Source organism: Desmodus rotundus, chromosome 9 (genome assembly GCF_022682495.2).
Source record: "Desmodus rotundus isolate HL8 chromosome 9, HLdesRot8A.1, whole genome shotgun sequence".
Taxonomy (NCBI): Eukaryota; Metazoa; Chordata; class Mammalia; order Chiroptera; family Phyllostomidae; genus Desmodus; species Desmodus rotundus.
The window spans coordinates 99728298-99749164 of NC_071395.1; the positions used below are offsets into that span (position 1 = coordinate 99728298).

The following is a 20867-nucleotide window of genomic DNA, read 5'->3' on the forward strand; positions in this document are numbered from 1 at the left end:
CATAAATAAATAAATAAACCGTGGTGTAAAAATCCAGGCCCCCGGCTTCTGCTTCCAGAGAGAGCTCTCCAGCTGGCCGAAAATTCGGCTCCCAAATGGAAGAGGTAGGTCACTGTCCTTGGTTCTGAACCCTTGCTAGGACGGAATCTGTTCATCTTTGGCAAATTGCTTTCTTTTTTCTCTCTTCAAAAAGCCCTTTCGTGAGGTGGGCTTTCAAGGAACTGAGACAAACACCCGCCCCCCACCCCGTTTTCCAAATGGGATTATTCTCACTGTCTCAGATTCTTTTAATGCTCTGAGGTCTCCGTGTCTTTCCCTGTGAGCCTCCAACTCTCGAAATAAGAATCCTGTTCTTTCTTCATCTGGGCCTAGATTTCTCATGCGTTGAGCACCTGGAGTCCTTGGCGGTTAAGTCAGAGACCAGATTCCCTCGTCCACACCTACTTCTTAAAGAGTAGGCAAGTCTGCCGGTGGTTCTTTTCTCCGGTCTCTGGAGGCTGCGGGACTACGCAGCTGTGGCTCCCAAAGTCAGCCCAACCTAGAAGACTCCTGCTGTTTGGCTCTGCTCCCTCCCACATCCTGTCCCCACATCTCCCCAATACCCACGCCAACTCTGCATCAGGACCCGCCAGACTCCTAGGCAACTGGAGTCAGTTGAAGAATCCTGGGAACGCTGCAGTGCAACGCTCCTTTGGCTCCAACACCGACCCCTCCGATGCCCCACAGCCTGGAAGACTCGCTAAACGGACTCTGTGCGGAAGAACGGTACCCTCTTTCCTTTTCCCGCTCCCTCTCCACTCATGCCCTCCCTATGCGGTTATTACACCTAGACTCACACTGCAATGGCTTCTAAACATCAAAAATAAAAATGTGCCCAAAGAAGATCCCCTGTGGGTTGTGTGTCCATCCGTGCTTGTGCGAAATCTCCAAACGTCAGTTTACATTCCGAACAAGCGCGCCGAGAAATCCGGGATCTTCCCAGGGATTCCCCTACCCTCCCTCCTTGGCTTCAGTACTCCCAAAGATGTAGGTCTGGGGCTTTCTCAAACCACGGCTGCAGCGACAGAGGCGACGCAAATCTGCTGCGATTTCCCTGTCTCCCGCTCCCAGTCCTTTTCTCGGGCGAACAGTCCCGAGCGCAGGATTTCCTTCCAATCACCTGCATCTACATTGCAAGAGGCTGAATAGGTACAAGCGCTTCCTTGGCTTCAGACAGCCTGCTCGTCGCGAGACCCACGGACCCGCGGGCTCCGGCTTCGGCCTCGGCGGTGGTTGGTGCTCCCGCCGCTCCCACTTTCCCCCGGGGCCTCCGCCAGCCGCGCGCCGGGCGTGCGCGCGCGCGCGCGCGCCGGTTTGGTGGGGAAATCTTCCCTGGAAGCAGCTGAGTGTCAGGGGCAGAGAGTACACTGGACCTCAGCAAAAGCTTCCAAAGCACTTGAGCTTCCCGAAAGAAAAAAAACGCCTGAAAGAAAAGAAGAGAAGCCCGTTCCCCTGAAGCCCTGGTTTCCTATCAATAGTCTGGGGTCCTTCCGGAGCACTGCAGAGGCGCAGTTGGCCGAGGCTGTGGCTCGCACCCGGACTTGCACTGATGCTTTTTCTACTTTCGGGAGGAGGGAGGTGAAGGGACTTGCAGGCAAGAGTTGCACGTGCTCTGGGAACCTGCAGAGAGAAGTCGGGGGTAAGTACTGTTGTGGCGCTGGCGCGGGAAGGGGGGAGGAGGAAGGGGACCGGCGAGGGACGAGGGGTAGAGGGCAGGGAACGAATTAAGAAAAAAAAAAAATCCTCAGCATTCCGCAGCAGAGGGGGAGCCCGGCAGCACTCGCCGGATGAGTCCAGCCCCGGGCTCCCGCGGCGAACCGGCTGGCGCGAAGTTCTTTTTAAGGAGACGAGAAACTCCCCAAATTCCGGAGGGTGACAGAGACGGGCGGGGCGGAGTCGCAGCCAGGCTGGCGCCCAGGCGGCTGCCGCGGTGGCCCGAAGCTCCGACGCCGGGCGCTCCGGTGGTCCTTATGGCCGCGTGGAACCTCACCCCTCCATCCCGGCCTCCCCGTCTCCGCCCCCGGGAGCGGGCGGCCAGGCTGCGGTTGGGTCTCCCCGCGGGCGCGCGGACGCTCACCTGGCCCAGCCTCCCCCTTCCCACCTCCCGCCCCCAGCTCCCCTCCTCCTCCCCGCCGAATCGGGAAGCGTCGGGATCCGTAGGCGAGGAAATAACGACCCCTGCAGTTGCATTGCGGAAAATCTCGGCGGCGGCGCTAGTTGCGGGCGAAGGAAGCGAGGGTTCTGGGGAGCCCAGGAAAATAGGAGAAGCACGGAAAGCGCGCGCGCGACGTGGGGAGCCCGCGGGCTCCCGACGCGCCTGGGTCCCCGGCTCTCCGCCGTCCCCGCTTGGTGCCCTGGCTGCGCAGCCCAGAGCGGGCGTGGGGGCCGCAGGCTGCGCGCGGACTTCGGAACGGGGAGGGTCAGCGGAGGCTGCCGGCGGCCGGCGGTTTCGGGCACTAAACGCTGCCTCTCTTTCTCTGTCTCTCCGTCTGCTGCGTCTGCTCCTCCCCCCGACCCCCGGAAGCAGGAGGAGAACGGCGCCGGAGCAGCGGAGCAGCCACCCGCTGACCATGCCCCGGTGAGGGGGCGCACTTCGAGGGCAACTTGTCGCGGACTGCCTGGGCTCAGCCAGCCAGCTGCGAGCGGCCGGGGGCCCGGTACGGCGCGGCGCGGCCCGGCGGGGGGCTGTCGTCTATGTCTTCTTGCGGCGCCCGGCGGATCGGGGTCTCGTTTTGGCAGAAGGAGCCCAGCGCTGGTGGCTTCAGGTGGCTGCCGCCGCCTCTGCTAGAGCTGTTTGCACCACTCCGGCTAGGAGCAGAGACCGCTGAGCGGAGAGACCTCCGTGGCAGAGAGACGACGGACATGTGTCAGCACGTCTGGGGCGCACACCCGTCGAGCCCAAGGGGAGATTTGCCAGAACAATTCAAACTGCGATATTGATCTTGGGGGTGGCTGCCCCTGGCCGGCTGTCCGGCGGGAGTGCGAGTGTGCGCTCGCTCGGAAGTGTGTGAGTGTGTGTGAGTGCGCGTGCCGTGTCGGGCTCCCCCCCGGCCCCCGGTTTTCCCGTCGAGTGATGCACTTGGAATGAGAATCAGAGGATGGAAATAGTCTGGGAGGTGCTTTTTCTTCTTCAAGCCAATTTCATCGTCTGCATATCAGGTATGGGACGCGCTGGAGTCACGCGCGGGTTTGTGTTGTATTTGGAATGGATGGGGTTTTATTGTGTGTAAGACACTCAAGTGGCCTCGCGGGAGTGGGAGGGGAGGGGGTGGCGACAGAGACCCTTTCAGCTCTGCGGGTTTGCTGCCTTCAGAATTAAAAACCTTCTAAGCCCAGCGATGGGCGTGTGTGTGTGTGTGTGTGTGTGTGCGTGTGTGTGCGCAGGGAGTAGTATCTGTATGGAGTTCTGGAACGTAGAAGGGGTGGAGGGATGAGAAAGGAGAGGCAGATGGGTGTTAATTTTCAACTGATTTCTGGCTGAGAACTCTGGCGCCGAAATCTGAGCCTTGGCAACCCCCACCCCCACCCCCTCGCTTTCAAAGTTGCCAAACTCGGTGGTTCTGGCTGGCAAAATGGACGCAGAGCCCTGCCCTGGTATCTAAGCACTTTCAAGGGACTGCGGGAGGATGCGGGACTGGAGAACACCAGCAGGGACCAGAGGGATGTGGAGGTCCTCCATGCTTTCCCCAAACCCATCAGGCCCCCTGGTGATGGTGTGCAACATCCTAGCCCGCCCCCGCCCCCACCCCAAATAAAAGCAAACCCCATCTGAAACAACACCGCGTCATAAATACCACTTTAGGTCACGATCCTTCTGAATCCCCAGTGGCAAGGATGTGCTGGCTCAGACTCACTGACCTCAGCCTACTCCTGCCAGTCTTTGGTTTTAGAAGCTGATAGGAAGCCAGTGGAGATGAATGAGGCAGGGCTGGTGCCTGCCTGCCTGCACCTGTGTGTCTCTGTTGGATGGGGTCTGATTTCCAAGCAGTGTCTTTGTTGGTGCAGGGAGTTGGCGGTGTGGAGGGGCGCTGTGAGGAAAAGCCTCGGGATTAGCAGTGCTCCCGGGGCTGGTGTAGTGCCTCACCCCGTGCACAGTGTCCACTCCGTTTCCCCTCACCCTGTCGTTTAGGTGTCCAGAGTTAAGTCCCATTTGCAGTGCTCCCCTCTGCCTGCATTCCCTCTGCAGAATTGGGGACTCGGCCAACTTCCCATGAAGTAAGAAGAGGAGAGCAGGAGCCCTGCCCCTGTGAGCAAACACATTCTAGCAGCACTGAGGGACAGGGACACGTTTCCTGCATCTTCCTTCCGCCCAGCCAATCCCCACCCTCTAAGCCAGACCTGAATCAAGATGTTCAAAATCCTTGTCTGCCTTTACCCTGGAGCCAGGTCCAATGACCACTAATCAGTTTCACTGCTCTCCTCACAAGGCAGGACTAGGAAATCTTTTATTCAAAATCATTCTGTTTGGGGCTTGGCCACCCTACTAAGAAATTAGAGGTGTTTTGTGTGCCTGGCAGATAGTAAAAAGTGCCCTAAATTCCTCTAGTGGGAACTATTTTACCTCATCCCATATCTAAGGAAAAATTCCCAGGTGACTTGTAAAGGTTTATATAAGTTGTATATCCAGGAACGAACTGGGTAGCATCTCACAAGGCCACGTTTTGCATTATTTCTCTTCTGCATGTCTATTTCAAACTTGTTCTATATTTCACTAGTTATAAAATAGCCTTTCCCTCACTCTCTCCAGCATCATAATTTTCATATAAGACAAGCCATCTGAGTCCCTTTACGATTTACAAAGCGTTAACATCTTTGCCGTTCTGGATCTCCCACTCCACCCCACCCCACCCTGCTCCACTCCCGGCATCCTTTATTTCCAGCCCCTGCATTTGGTCAGGTTATCACAGGGGACCCAGCTGAGAATGAGTCTGTTCTTAGCTTCCCATTAGTGGGATACCTGTCACAGCCATACTTGATTTGGTGTGTCGGCAACTATATTATATAAACAGAGAAGCATTAGGAGGGGGTCATTTCCAGTCCAGGAAGGGTGATATGGAGCACATGGCCTTTCACATGTATTTACTAAATAATCATCATTGCTAAGTAATGAGAGGATAAAAGGGTAAGCGAAATTGCTAGCTATAAGCTAATCACAGAAAACTAGGTTAGCGTTGCAAATGCCTAGTTAGGACCTGCATTAATCTGCACTTTATGCAGACATTTAGGCAGAGATGCACCATTATGTACTCTCTATTTACACGTCCATAAACTTAACTTTAAAAGGTCATTTCCTTCTTCAGAGCCAAGCCGGTCTCCGCCCTCCATAAGCAGAACTACTCATTCAGTGATGTCCACGTATGTCATAATTCGGATTAGTAATATGACTCACGGTTTGGGGGACTTTTTTTTTTTTCCAATCTGGCAGCTTTAAGAGGTTCAGCAATGCAGTGCACTCAGAGTGAGTAATTGTCTCAGGGAGAGTTTAGTAGGTCTGTCATTTCTGGTTCCATGATGTGCAGTGTTAATTTACTCATGACTGGGCTTTATCAAAGGAGCATAATCCTTGATTATAGCATCTACTAAATCTTAAAAAAAAAAAGCAAGCAAAAAAACCAGAACACCTCTCTACCATCTTGGGATGAATTGCTGTACTAATAGGTACTAATTCCTACTGAGTTCCCAGGCACCTATGATTGATGCGTTGCTAGGGTTGGCTCCGTTACCGAGGAGTATCAGACTAGAAAAGGCCAGCACAAGTCTGTACTGTAAACTTCTGCAGAAGGAAAATGTAGGTAATAGATCTGGCCTGTAGAAGGTACAGTGACTGAGTATCAGTCGTTAGCATTAGCTTTCGGAAATACTCTGGTGCTTTGTAGCTTAGTGTTTTGTTAACCGGAGGAGCCTACCTTCACCCCACCCCATCCCCCAAAATAAAAGTATAGCCAAGGAGTTTTCTCCCTAGGCCCGTGTAGGTATACTGCTTAAAATACAGAGACCTGCAGTTTGTATGCTTGGTGGTTCTGCACTAAACATTTGGTTGTGATGAAGCTGTGATATTTCCAAGGCTGTTGATCCTACAGGATAATTGTAGGGAACAAAACACTCTATAAAGTGCCTAGCATAGTGTCTACAATACAGAAAACCACTGGCCACAAATGGGACTGGGGGGGGGGTGCGGGTGGCAAAGCTGCTGGGGAAGTAGCATGTGTGCCTTCCATTTGAGAGATTTGAGAGATTTATCAATTTTGGCTATTTAAGGACACACAGCTGGGTTGAGGAGGGAATGCCATGTCTGGGAGTTCTTGGGGCTCCACATTTGACTCAGATCTCATTTTACGGAAAATGTAAGGCAGCCAAGATCTGCGAAGAGATTAGAGAGAGAGAGGGAGGGAGGGAGAGAGAGAGAGAGAGAGAGAGAGAGGGAGGGAGAGAGAGAGATGATTTTTCCCTGTGCTTACACAAGCAGCTCAGATCTGTGAGAAGGAATGCTTAGCAGCACCAGGAGAGAATTTCCTGGTCCAAAACAGCTGTCTGATTTAATTTACACCATGCATGCTACTTCCCTGTACGTAACTTTATTTCAGCAGTTCATTCATAATAATAACAGTAATAACAATTAGAATTATGTGGTGCTTTCACATATATTACATAATATTACTCATATTTTAACTCATCTGTTCCTAGAATTGGTAGAGTAATTTTATATATAAGGCAACCAAAGCCCACAGAGGTTCAGCCTGGAGGATTCACAGCTAGATCTGAAGTCAAAATTCAATGTATCATTTATGTTTGGGTTCCAGATTTCTTTTAAATATTGTTATTCAGTATTTACTTTTAATTTTGATGCCTCCAACGGAAAGAATAAATTGCGTTGAATGGATGTAAGTCTTAGAGAGTTTAGAAGTAGGAAGTTCAGGGTGATGGTAGGTAGAGCTAGAATTAAGGTAGCATTTGAATCAGCAAGCACATTATGACACTGAGCACGAACCCTACTTTCAGGGTTGCCCTGGCTTAACCACTTTGCAGTGTCTCTTCCTTTCGTCTCATGCAGATGAGACCGGCAGCATTAGGCGCTGGTGCATCGTCATGAGTGGCGCTCCCTTATCCCTGTGAGCCCAATATTCAGATGAGGCTTGGAAAGTTTAACAGATCACCTGGGAACAACGTAGTACTTAGGGGAGCAATGGAATTTTCCACTTTCAGCTCGTAAATTGTGACTCGGAACAGAACCCAACTTTCAAGTGCTTCTAAAATGCTGAACTACAGATGCTGTCAATGTGACTTGAAATAGAAAATTGCATTAAGTAAAAAAAGAGCCAAACAAAGGACACTTATCTGATGATGATGTTAGTAGCAACATGGCTCCCATGATGTCACATAGCCCGGTCACTGACAGATGCCATCATCATAGATGAGCCTGTCCTGGCAGTGGGATGAGAGTCTTCCTGAGCAATAGGAAGACCCTGAGGGAAAGGGGACTGGATTGCCACCCTGGGCAGTCAGTGCCTAACATCTCAACTTTTCGCCTTAATCATGCATTACATAATTTGGGTCAAGAAGAGATCCAGGCACCATTAGAGTGTGTGGCACCAAGCCATTGTAGAAACAGTATGGAGGTTAGAGGACCCAATCTGCTATTGACATCTTCATTAATTATCTAGATGGCTTTGGGCAATTCTCTGAGCCTCTTAGTGTCTCGGTTTCCTCCTCTGTAAAATCAAAATTAACTCATTGTTGGCTATTTCAAAGAATTGTTTATAATGTTATGGAATGATCCATGCTTAAGATATAGTTCTAAAATCAAAGTTGAGGTGTATACACTCATGTAGGGTTATATAAAATAATATGAATGAGACTTAATTGTGAAGATGTTGTTATAAAGGCAAAGTTGTAATGCACAAAATGTATCCCGAGATCAAACGGTAAGAATAATGCCTAATTGTTTGACAAAGGGAGCGAATGTTATAGAACAGAGAAGTCCAGACAATGAGGGACATGGAGAATCATGACAGATGGTGAAGGTTGGGACAGAAGAGATGGAGGGGACCATGTTAGCAAAGGAAGAGGGATAGGGTGACACATACAGTGAGAACTGTCCCAGTTGGAAGAAAAGGTTCACATCAGGAGACACTAGAAAATGGGGACGAGCCCCCTCAGGGGGCTGTTAGATTGAGAAGACATGGACTGTCCTGATATGTTTAATTTGTTGGTGGTTTTTATTTTTCTTACTGTGGGTCTTTGCACTGATTCCATGGACTGAACTTGGTTAAAATTTGTTTGAGATTCTATTTGGGCTTGTAGCCAGTTGAGATTTGAGGGGACTTAAGCTTTCTTCTCTGTAGATTGGAGATGATGCTTCCCAAAGTTGTTGATCCTACAGGGTAATTGTAAAAAAGAGAACGCTGTTTTTTAAATGCCTCGCATGGTGTCTTGGATTCGGTAACCTCTGGCCAAGTTACACATATATGAGAGTGAGCATGGGCTTTGGAACCAAGATAGGCCAGTATGTGAATCCTGCCTTCTCCACTCACACTCTGTGCGGTCTTGGAGAAGTTCTATAAGGTCTCTGAGCCTCTGTAAAATGAGGATTGGAGGAAAAGCACATAATGTAACCTGCCATAGTGCCTGGCTTGTAGCAGTCAGTGACTTGGAGCTGCTCTCATGAAATTCTCACGTCATTGACATCAATAACAATGCTCGTGGTTGACCCTTTGAACCTGTTTTTGTAAGTTACGATTAGTTATTCCATCATTTCTTCTGTGCTCAACAAAATAGTACTGCCAGCTAACTATGTGCCAAGTAGAAGAATCACAAAAATGAACAATACCTGGTCCTTAGTATTTACTAGATGACACATGGTATGTCCTTTGTCCCCTTCACCATTCAACATTTATGGAGGGTCTCCTATATGGAGAGTACTGGGGATCCAAGAGGGATGAGAAGACATTGCCTTTTTCCTCCTGGAATTCATAATCTAGTAACAGAGTGATTTTTAAAATATTAATAGTTATACTGGAAGGTGATAAGTATTGTAAGGAATGGAGATATAAGCAGTGTTTGAGTAGAATAGAGAAGGGACATCTGACTCATTCTGGAGGTGGGAGAAGAGGAGGAAGGAGAGTAAGTAGTGTTAGTTAGAAGGGGTTTAGACTGCATCTTGAAGGATGCTAAAGACTGGGCTTGGAAGATTTTGTCTGATTGACCAAGAGGAGTGTGATCGGGGAAGGATGATCACAAGAAATAGCATTTGCAAGGACAGGGAGATCAGATAGGACATGATGAATTCAGGGGACTGTCAAGAGGTCAGTATAGCAACTGGAGTGGAATGTGATGGATGAGGCTGAGATAGACGAGCATTAGGAGATTTGCTCCCAATAAGAGTAACACCTTGCATCTAATCTTGGCCAGTAAAAAGTACCCTTGTGCCTCTCTGTGCAGGGAAGGCATCCTTTTAAGATCCAAGGGGGTAGGTCTAACTTAACACTTTTCTCTTTGTTAGGAATAGAACAGTCAGGGTTAAAGCTTTTGGCTCCGGTCCAGCTATGCTCCATTTGGCCCAGACCACTAGTTATTTATTTTCCAGCATCGTCTCTAGTTCCGGGTGGTTTCCCAGAAGCTTTGGAGATAACCCAGATACAGATGACAGACTTTTTCTCTTAGTTTGTCTCCATGTATTTATACCCTGGGGGGAAAAAAAAAGCTAGGACCCTATTGGTTGCCCCTGGATTTTGCAGTGTGGAAATTATCATCTTTTTCTCCTGGATAATTGAATCTTTCCTACAACTTTTTGAAGTTTTCATCTCATGTAAACTTAAACAAAACTTTAAAGTATTTCCTGCCCAGGGAATGGAATGGGGAGCTGCTCATGGCAAGAAATGGTCTGGGATTGCCTTTCTAGCAGAGCCATAATGTTCCTTATTATCAAGATTGGACTGGTAATAGGGTAGCCAGTGTTTGGGGTTTGATGGCATTTGCATGAAGGTGAAGGAGACAGCCTACAAATTGCCTCTCCCTCTTGATTTGGAAGAGGTGGGACCTTTGTCACAGTAAATGCAGAATTCATCTTTAACTTTGTCCAGTACCTCATGCCCAGGGGCTGAGGGGGCTGGCATCGGAAATGGAGCCTGCGGCTTTCAGGTGAGTTTTCCAGGGCCAAGTCCTGCTGGCTTCACAGCACCGTTGGCAGCAGTGCCAGAGTTGGAACGAACCCATTTACTGAAGGATATGAGTCAGTATATCCCCTTCTGTTGTCCCCTGTTCTCCCACACACAGGCTTATCTTTCACACTCTAGGAAAACAATTTTGACGGCAGCCCTTATTGAGTGAACAAAGGCTATTCTTCCTCCATGATATGGGAAGAAAATCAAATACCTCATAGAATTCTTGGATTAATAAAGGTCCATATCTATGGAAGGGTTCACTCCCACTCCCAAAGGGTTTAATGTGTCGGCTCATTAGTCCCCAGAATGCTAATGAATGCCTCCTATGAGCAAGGCACTGGGCCAGGCAGAAGATAAAACATATTGAGCAAAACAGCCGTGATGTTTACGCTTGGGAAATGTATATTTAGTTACAAACAAATATTGGTTTCTTTTCCCATTGACCAGCTCAGTACCTGGCATTTAGTAGATGCTCAAGAATGAATGATTGAATTAATATGTAAGTGAGTACAAGGAGTAATTTAGAATGGTTTTCCTTCCTTAGCAGGAGCCAGGGAGACAGGATGAGACTAGGAGGAAGTGGGGGGGAAGACCTCTCTGTTAGCTGCCCCGTGGCTTTTACTGCATGGGCTCTTTGAGCACGCAAAAAGTCAGGCCTGGAACCTTCCCAGGGAGCGACATATTTGGTAGTTTTCTGTTTCCTTCTTAGACTTAACTCATGTCTCCATTTGACCGAAGCGTTACTTGGGGGCACGTACAGTGGTTTTCAAAGTGTTTCAGCAGCATTGTGTTCTATGATACCATACTAATGGCCTTGGACTAGGAGGATGAAGGATCAGTGGATGTATTGTTGTTCCTTTCTCCGTGTCATTGCTGTGGAGATCGCTTAGGATAAGGTGTTTTCTTACTGGGATCCAGGACGAGAGAAAGCTCACTGCCCCTTAGTTAAGCATTGAACTAGACTAGAGGGCTTTAGGGGAAGGCTTAACCCAGACTTTGATCTTGGTGCAGATTAGTACAGGAGGTGGCTCTCGTCTCTGAGTTGCTTCAGTCTTGTGTCTGAAAACTACATCCCCAGCCAGCCGTTGGTGACAGACCTGGGGTGTAGCTCACCAGTTCTTACCAGGCACCCAGAAACTGAAAGAGCACAGTCGGTTTGCAGTTCTCGGCTGTGCATTCTGTCTGTAATATCCTAGTTGACCTTAACAGCTGTAAGGAAATGGTCAGTTGGATGGTTTGTTGTTTGTTCACTTGCTGATTTAATTGCAGAAAAGATAAGGGAGGTTACAGAACAAAGGCCCCTGTTATTAACCTCTTCGTGGGCATATAGAGATTACACTGATAGTCAAAGGTGAGGCACCTGTGAGAAATAGATTTCTATTGTATGGCCAGGGTGTGAACAGCCATATCTCACTGTCTAAATCCTATAATACGCCATGATGATACCAGCTCTAACTCACAGTGGCTCAAATCCCTGCAGAATGAAATATTAAGTAGTGAAGTCCTTATTTTTTGTGTCTGTGACAAGCTCTATCCTCTTGCCGCTGTGGTGAAGTTCATGATGGCCTTTTTGTTTGGGTCTTTGAAGCGCTGTGTTGGAGTGGCCTAATGAGAGTCCTATGCAATGCTAAGGGTGTGAGTTGGTACAGCCTTTTCATTTATTTATTTTTCCCCTCCTCCTTGGAGAGCTGTTGAAATTAGAGCTTGACTGAGCCAAGCAAAGTATCATAATGTGCCACATCTAAAGGCAAGACGGGTTGAACAAATTAATGAATGCGGGTTTTGTTTTTGCCTTTGATGGTTAGGCTAACTATGTGTTCAAGTGAAATGTTCTCCCTGATCAGAGCTTCTTGCAGGCCAGAGACTATATTTGCAAGTGTTTAGCATCACAAACGTGTGGCGGTGGGAGTCACTGACTTAATTTTAATGCTAAAAATGCCATCACAACAGTACCAAAGAAAATTTAGGAAAGCAATCTGATTCCCTATAGACTAAATTTTTACTTACCAAGCTTGCAGTTCTAACTTTTCAGCCTTAAATCTTTGTCCTTTTTAAAGAAAAGTTTACATTATATCTTAAGTATTCCCTCATGCTACTTCCTAGTTATGTTTGTTCAGGAAATTCTGGCTCTGTGACAGATAAAACTCATAATCTCAGTGATACAACATACAGTAATGAAGCTTACTTCCTGTTCAGACGAATTGTCCATTGGTGTCTGTGTGTGTGCACATGTGTGGGCATTTGTGTGTAAGGGGCTCGGTTAGGGGGAAGGAATCCTGTCTTTGCAGTGACTTGGGCCTCTCAAGGCTGATATTAATATTCATCATTTTCTTTGTAGTAGTTTCATGTAGTTTATTCATCTAAAATGGTATGATTTATATTTATATTTTCCCTATCTTGAGCTTTTGTACAAGAGGGACCCCCCAAAACCAGAATTATCTCCTGGAGGTCAGGCCCTGTGTAGTACAGGCTTCCCCCATTAGGTGAGTGTTCTAGGGACCCTTCTGTAACAAGGGTACCAGCTGGCATTGTTGTGAGATGCTGCGTTCGGTTTCAGTGAAATTTTTTGGAAGATTCTTTCAGTGTGTTTGCCCATTTTGTGGTGGGTGACTTACAAGCACACCTGCCCATGCCACGCTGAGTGTTCATCAGTTTTTGACTAAAATGCATGACCTCGTGCCCTACTCTCCCTATTCTCCCCAATCTCGCCATGAACAACGTTATTTTTTTGTTTCTGGGGGTAAAAACAGTTCTCAAAGGGAAACATTTTTGCTGATGTGGAAAAGGTAAAACAAAAGATGGCAGAAGCACTAAAAGGCATCAAAATTAATGAGTTCAAAAACTTTCACGCAGTAGAAAAAACATCTCAATAAACGTATTACATCAAATGGAGAGTACTTTGAAGGTGACTGAAGTTTAAACATGTAAGAATAAATACACAACTTTTTTATAAATAAGTTCCAATTTGGGGGTCCTCCCTTGTATTTCTAGTTTTGACCATTTTTAGCATGCTTTCATGACTATGGATATTTATATTTATTGAATTATTTTTTAAGTAATCCCAGTATTGTGATTACTGGGTAAAACAGAAACTGTTTATGGTTTTACCATATTACATCCATAAGTAATGTATAACCTGTTTACAAGTCTCCAGAAATATACCTGAATCCCTTGAGGAAGTAAATGAGTATATACAATAGCGCTTAAACTTTCAAAGATCTTTTAACAGTCATCTACCCCAGAAACTATAAACAAAAAACAAATAACCAGGGTATTTAAGATGTTATTTTGCTTAGGAGGTCAGATCAGAGACAGGAAACCATGGTCAAGAACAAGCAAACTCCTTTCCTAAATCCAGAATTTCGAAACGTCATAAGTATTGTTTCTTAAGCATATTTCTATAAATTACAGGGAAGAGCAAGTAAAGCGGGTGGCAGAAAAGATTATTGGGATGCAAGTGAGACCATGTTGAAGTCTGTGTTTTCAGTGGGTCCTGGTTTTCTCTTTCTAAACAGGAATATTGAACAAAGTAATTTCTAAAGCCCTTTCCAACTTGGACATTTTATAGTATTGAGCCTTTACAGAAAATTATACAAGTTTTCTGTTGATTCTAAACTTCTGCAGTTTTTGAAATGTTGAGGCAGCAAGATTAAATTATAGGGCGAACTTTCAAGACTGAGTGAGCAGAAAAGTGGGAAATGACTTTTGAAATGGGCAAGAGTAAGACAAGGCACGACGAGAGAATAACCCAAACTATTTGTAGAGTAACGACTTGGCCCGTGGCTCTCTAGGAAGACCCTGGGAGAGAGCCTAGGGGTCATCATTGGCTACTGCTTCATAAAGCATTCACTGAAACCTTGGCGTCTGTACATCCATCTTAGAATTTAATCTCAGCTCTGCTGTTACTTGTTGTGCAACCTTGGGAAGTTACTTAAAATCTCTAATCTCTAGTATTTTCACTTATAAACTGGAAGTAATAATAAATGTCTTTAAAGTTAAGGGAGCCCTGGCTGGTATGGCTCAGTGGATTGAGCACCAGCCTGTGAACCAAAGGGTCACCAGTTGGATTCCCAACCAGGGCACAGGCCTGGGTTGTGGGCCAGGTCCCCAGCTGGGGGCGCACGAGAGGCAACCACACATTGATGTTTCTCTCCCTCTCTTTCTCCCATCCTTTCTCTAAAAATAAATAAATAAAATCTTTTAAAACGTTTTAAAAAGTTAAGGGAGACTGCAATTTAAAAATGCAGCATAATGTTCATTACGTACAATGTACCTGATGAATGGTGGCTTTTGTGTTGTTATGACTGCAGCTAAAAGAACACAAGCCATGTTGGGCAAAAGTAAGAAGGGATTTGGCACTATCACGTAAAACATGGGAATTGAAGGAGCCAGTTCACATGCAAGTGTTCAGAACGATGCTTGCACATAACACCTAATCAGTTGAGGTTGACTGACTCTGATGCACTAGAGGAAGCCAGGATGTTGGGAGAATAGTTTAAAGGTACTAAGAAAGAAGGCAATCACGTCTTTTTCATAAAATGACCTTCAGAGTCAATTTACTGGGTCTGGCCCACATTGTTTTAATAATTAAAAAATTTTAATGCCACATTTTTTTATTTTACAACTAGGGTGTAGGCTTATGAAGTCCTCTAATGCATGATTGTCTTAGGTAACAAAGTACTTGGACTTGACAATGATGGCATAAACAAAACCCCAATTCTTTGTTTTTCCTGCTTGATGTACCTTAGTCGATGCTGGCTTATTGGTCAGAGCAATAAAGACATGAGGTATTATGATACAATTCCTTGGGGTCAAAGATTTAATGTTTACACGTTCTAATATTTGGCACTTGCTGTTTGTACTAGAATTTGGTTATTTTCTTTTCATCGTTCAGCCTTGTCAGCTTCCCCAAGCACTGATTTATACACGTGGTAACCTTAACCATGTTTTTTTCCCACAAATTTTCAACATGAAAAGATAGTTTTGATTTGTTTCACGTTTGCTTGAGAGAATGATTTTTAAAAACAATAATTACATGCGAGGCTATACCTGGGATGGCAACTTGGTTCCTTTTCCAATAGATCTGATCTGAGAATTTCAGCAAAAAGCATAAAAGGAAAACCAACAAGAAATATGACAGGCAACAAGTGCTGTGTTGACGTTAAGTAAAGACAAGCAAACTGCGACCTGAGTGCATAGGTCTCTAGGGAGTGAGCTTTGGAGCTTTTCTGGGTGTTTGGTTTTCCTGTGGGATTTTTTTCCCCCAATCACGTTGGTAGAGGCTGGATTACAACGGAGAATGCAGAGATTAATGGCCTGTTGGGACTAATCCACTAAACCCTTACTCCTGTTTCTCTTAAATTGATTGAATTTAGAGAAGCTGAAGATAGACCCACAGCAGCTAGCCTGATGCTCGATCCAGTGAATTAAAGAGACCTGATAGCCCTAAGTACATGTAACCAGGAATCACGGAGCCATCATGGAATGCAGTCACTTTTTGCATTAGGGAATTCTTTCATTAGTTGCTTATTACACTAGATCCCAATGTGTTGTTTCATAATCTTTCTTTACAAGAGAACATTTCCACATGATTACATTTAAAAATGATAACACTAATATAACCCAATTTTAAGTAATTTAGAGAAAAAGAGAAAAAGAAACGGGTCCCCTGTAATCATATAGCCTGAATGCAACTGTTGCTAACAGTTTATCCCCCTCTAGGTTTTTATTGATGAGCGTTTTTATTGATTTGAAATCTCGTTCCACTGTGCTGTGTGAGCACAGAGCCCTGTGAGGTGAATATATTGTTGGTGTGCATTAAAGCAAAACCCACCTGGAATGTAGACAAACGCAGTGTGGACATAATTACATACAGAGATGGATAGAGATGGCATAGTTGGAAATCACAATGTTATACTAAATCAGTGAGCTGAAATTGGGTGAAATTTGAACAGAATTGAAATTTCTAAAGTTTTACTCATGGATCTGTTGCTCTCAAAGAAAGTAATTAGTAGGAAGATAAAAAGATGAGAAAGGTAATCATAGTATTGGGGGGGGCATTGACTAGGAGAAACACTGGAAGAGGCAAGTTAGAAATGAGTATTTTTCTTAAAAGTTTCATTTACCTAACACAGAAATGTGTTTAAATGTACTGAGGAGCCATTGAAGTGAGTGATTCAAAGCTCACACAGAGGCAGACCTGGGTTTAAACCCGCACTCTGCCTCTTCAAAGCTGGGTGGCTTTGGGGATGTTAACTCCTGCATCTCCATTTTCTAGTCTGTGAAATGGGGATGCAAACTAACCACATCAGTTATTTTTATGTGTTTGATGACATGCTAAAGTAAGGCATTTAGTATGTTCTTATCAGGCAGATAGTAATGGCTTCATAAATGTGACCCGTTAGCAGCACCGTCTTCATAACATGCAACGTGCAGCCAGGCACGTCGCATTTGTAACGGGGGAGGATGCTTTGAATCGCCTGCTTTACAGGGAACGTTGTCCTAAACACTCAGAAACCTTCAGTACCGCTCTCTGACTCTGCCAAGAGTTCACGCTGTCCACACCGATGCTTAAAAGTCTTCTATGATACCCCATAAACACCTTTCCAGCTTTGCTCCAATTTGCCAACTGACTTTTCTGTGAACACACCTTGCACATACGTCCCTGTGCCTTGGTTGGAGTTGCGTTTCTCCCCCTGGTGTTCACCCACCAGAATCATACCCATCCCAGCCGGTGGGCTCCCTCTCTGTGAAAGCTGTTGCCATCTGCCCGGTCCGCGGGGGTCTCTACGCCCCATGGGCTCTTGCTGTATCCAGAGCTGCTCATCCAGCTCCTTCTTCCTCCATCAGATGGAAAACTCACGGTGGTCAAGATTCATCTCCTGTCCCCACTGCTAGTACAACATGCTGACTGGTTAGGTTTTACTCTGCAATCTGTAATGATAATTACAATACTGTCTGCAGATATCCCAAGTAGTATTTGTGAATTTACTTCCTGTTCCTCAATCCACCTACTTTCTCTTGTAGATACTACAGCTCGGGACAGGGCTCAGCAAATAACAGCCTGTGGGCCAAGTCTGGCCCGCCCCCTAGTTTTGTAAACCGAGTTTTCCTGGGCACCACCATGCTCGTCCACTTACGGTTGCTTTTGCACCACAGCAACGGAGTTCAGTAGTTGGAGCAGAGAGTGAATTGCTTGAAATGCTTACAATATTTACTGTTTGGCCCTTTACAGAAAAATTTTGCAATCCCAAATGCAATGATTGATTTGAATGCTTCCAGCAGGTAGCTAATGAACTGGGTGCCAGCATAATCCATTTCTTCAATGGGAGGTTGTCTAAATTGTAGGTGAAATATCTTTAAAAAGTGCTTTTAAGCCTTGAGGCTTTAGGAACTTCAGAATTATCTGAACTTTTGTGGCTATCTTGGCAGATTTTACCACCCCAAAGCGGGTTCCTTATACACCTACCACTGTCAGAAGCCAAAAGCGAAATCTCAGTGTGAGCTGGTTTGGATTTGTAAAGCTCCCTTCACTGTCAGGGGAGCTTGGCACAACTCTGGCCTTGGCCAGGCAACGTTGTTAGGGGGAAGCCATACCTCCCTCCCTTAAGGGACAGTTTGTGCTGGAGATGGCAGCTTGGCAGGGCAGGAGCAATCTTTTTGCGAGTCCAGGTCTGCTGCCAGCCCTTTGAAAAAGTAACCTCTGCTTTTGGGAATATGAAGGTCAGACCGCATTCAGAAATACGAACGTCACCTGGAAAGACAAGCAATTTTAGAAATGACAGCCTGAAAAATCAAACCTTTCCCCCGATGATTGAGACGGGCCAGACACATAACCCGAGCCATGATCGGCTTCTGTACTTGGACAGAGCGTTCCCTCCCCAATAACAAGCTGAATAAGCTTTGCGGAGCTCTGGGAGGTGGTTGCTGGCCTCCCTGGACAGACGAGGAAATTGAAGTCAAGAGGCAGCGGCTTAGCCTGGCCACAGCGGGTGTGGGGTCTGGCAAGGATGCCGCAGGGCTCACAGGAGCTGATTCCCAGCCCTCTCAGACACGGCATTTGCAGGGAGAAATCCCGAAAGCAGGTTTCAGAATGCTGCTTGGGAGAGGCTCTTCTGAACTCTACAGCAGGGCTTGGCAAGCAAATTGTTTTTGTAAGGCCGGGAGCTAAGAATGATTTTTACATTTTTAAATGGGGGAAAAGCACTCAAAAGAAGAAGAATATTTTATGACACATGAAAATTATATGGAACCAAATTTTGGTCCATGTGTAAAATTTTATTTAAACTCAGCCACATCCATTCATTTATGTATTGTCTGTTGGCTGTGTTCACATTTCAACAGCGGGACTGGGCTGTCTTAACAGAGCCTATGGCTGGCAAAGCCCGGAATATTTAGTATCTGGCCCTTCCCAGAGGAAGCCTTTGCCAACCCCTGTTCTAGAGTGCATGCAATATAGTAACTAGAATCAATTTATTGAAGTATAATATATATAAAATGCACTCCTTTTAAATGTACTGTTTGATGGGTTTGGAGAAAGCATAGAGCCCTATACCACCAGCACCAACAACATACACAGAACGTTTCCATCCTCCCCCTGACTTCCCTGTGCCCCTTCCCGCTCACTTGCTCTCCCGTCCTCGAACTCGGGCAACCACGTATCTGATCTCTGTCAACAGGAGCAGCTTTTAAATGCTTGTTCCCTGAGCGCTTTGAATCACTAGAGACTGTGGTAAAGAAGGTTGGTCATGTGAAACATGTCTTTTTCTCTTTCATTTGATAATTCCTTAATTCGCTCCAAACAACCACTCCCAACATCCCCTTCACTGTTTGTAGTATTAGTAGCTACAGGCACTATGCAAAACCTTTTCCATCTATTATCTCATTTAATTGTTAACCTTATAAGGGAGTTCTTACCCATCTCCCATTTTACTGATAGGAGACAGAGGCACCTAGGTTAACTGCTTGCTGAAGGAGACATGCCTGATAAGATGTAACTTAAGATATGAGCTCTGGCCATACGTCTGAAGCCAAAACGTGAGCTTGGTCACCACACCATGCACTTAACTAGGTCTTCTCTACAAGCCTGCTTGGGGATGAAGTATCAACATTTTATAGAGGAAGGAATCGCAGAGAGGTTCAGTGACTGGTCCACATCACCCAGTCACTAATTGCCAGAGTCAGGATTTGAACTCCCAACCACAAACAGAAGGCACAGAACCGGAGAGCAATTGAAAAACATTATTTTGAAAAATCACCCTGTCCTGCAAAGAGCCGTGGGTGAGCAAGCTGTAGATAATGCAGGAGGTGGGGGCGTCCTGGGGGTGGCAATAGGTGAGAAGCAGTCTTAAGCCAGATGTACTTTCTACACTAATGGATAGTCCAAGACTATTTAATATAAACAGGGATGGTGGTAAAGTGCTTTGGAAAACCCTGCGGGGCATGTTCATACTGACCAGCATCAATAATCAAAGTCTTTTTTCACAAACAGCATTATATCTACATCGGTCTGTTTAGATTGAGAAGAGAGTGGAAATCAGAGTCAGAGAGGAAAGCCACGTGGGGCGTTCCCTTCCCCCTCCTCCTCTCACACCTGTGATTCCAAAGGATGGTGGGGCCGCCTACCAACCCCTAGTTTGAATGATTACATTGCATTTCTTCAGGGCCTTTTTACTAAGCACTTGGCACCTAAAAGGCACCCCAAAATATCACCTGTTGTTCTATCTTTCTAGGAACACTCCATCAGCCTCTCGGTAGGCTTTTCTTATAACCCAGGTCAGGAAGCTATGTCCACTGGGGTCCTTAGTTGTATGTAACAGAACCTCTTCAAGATTAGTGTGATCAGGAAAGAAACTCATTAAAGCATTGGAGGTCTCACTACATCTATGGGTGGGCCAGAGAATCAGAATGGAAGACTACGCCTACAAGAATGTGCTATGGGATTGTTCTAGAAAAGACCTCAGCTCCTGCCACTGCTCAGCAGAGACAGCCGAATCCCGTCACTGCTGTGGACTGATTCCACCCGTGTCCAGAGAGCTGGACACTTCTCCCACCACCCTTACTGGAGAACGAATTCCACCTCAGACCTGCTTCCTCAGGCTGTTCCCTGCAGAGCTGAAGTCTCAGGCCTGTGAGGTTGGCCACATTCAGTCCCGTGCCTGTGCCCTCTGAAAAGTCAAGTTCAGGGCTCTGCCTCCGTGGGATTGACCACAAAAGTCAGGAATTACTCCAAACACAGTGGGCTGGCTAAATAGTGACCCCCTAAAACATCCTTGTCCTAATCTTGGGAACCCACGAATGTGTTAGCTTTCATGGTAAAAGGGACTTTGCAGATGTGATTAAGTTAAGGATCTTGAAGTGGAGAGATTAGCCGGGATTATCCAGGTGGGCCTATGTAATCACAAGGGTCCTTATAAGAGGGAGGCGGGAAGACCAGAGTCAGAAAAAGGAGACGACAGAAGCCGAGGTTGGAGTGATGTGCTTTGACAGCGGAGTAAGGGGCCTGTGAGCTAAGCAATGCAGAAGGTCTCTAGTAGCTAGAAAAGGCAAGGACAGGCAAGATTCTCCCCTGGAGCCGCAAGCTGGAATACAGGCCTGCTAAGGCCCCCTACGACTCATTTCAGACTTCTGAACTCCAGAATTATTAAGATAATAAATTTGTGTTGTTTA

General features: G+C 46.2%; 1 protein-coding gene across 1 annotated transcript in view; it reads left to right on the plus strand.

Moving 5' to 3' along the window:
* Positions 1-1376: 1376 nt before the first annotated feature.
* Positions 1377-20867, plus strand: part of CA10 (carbonic anhydrase 10) — a 440111-nt gene continuing 420620 nt past the window's right edge. Inside the window, exons 1-2 of the mRNA XM_053912093.2 lie at positions 1377-1678; positions 2567-3198. Coding sequence (XP_053768068.1) covers positions 3138-3198 — 61 coding nt within the window. The 5' untranslated portion in view covers positions 1377-1678; positions 2567-3137. The remainder of the gene's footprint in view (positions 1679-2566; positions 3199-20867) is intronic.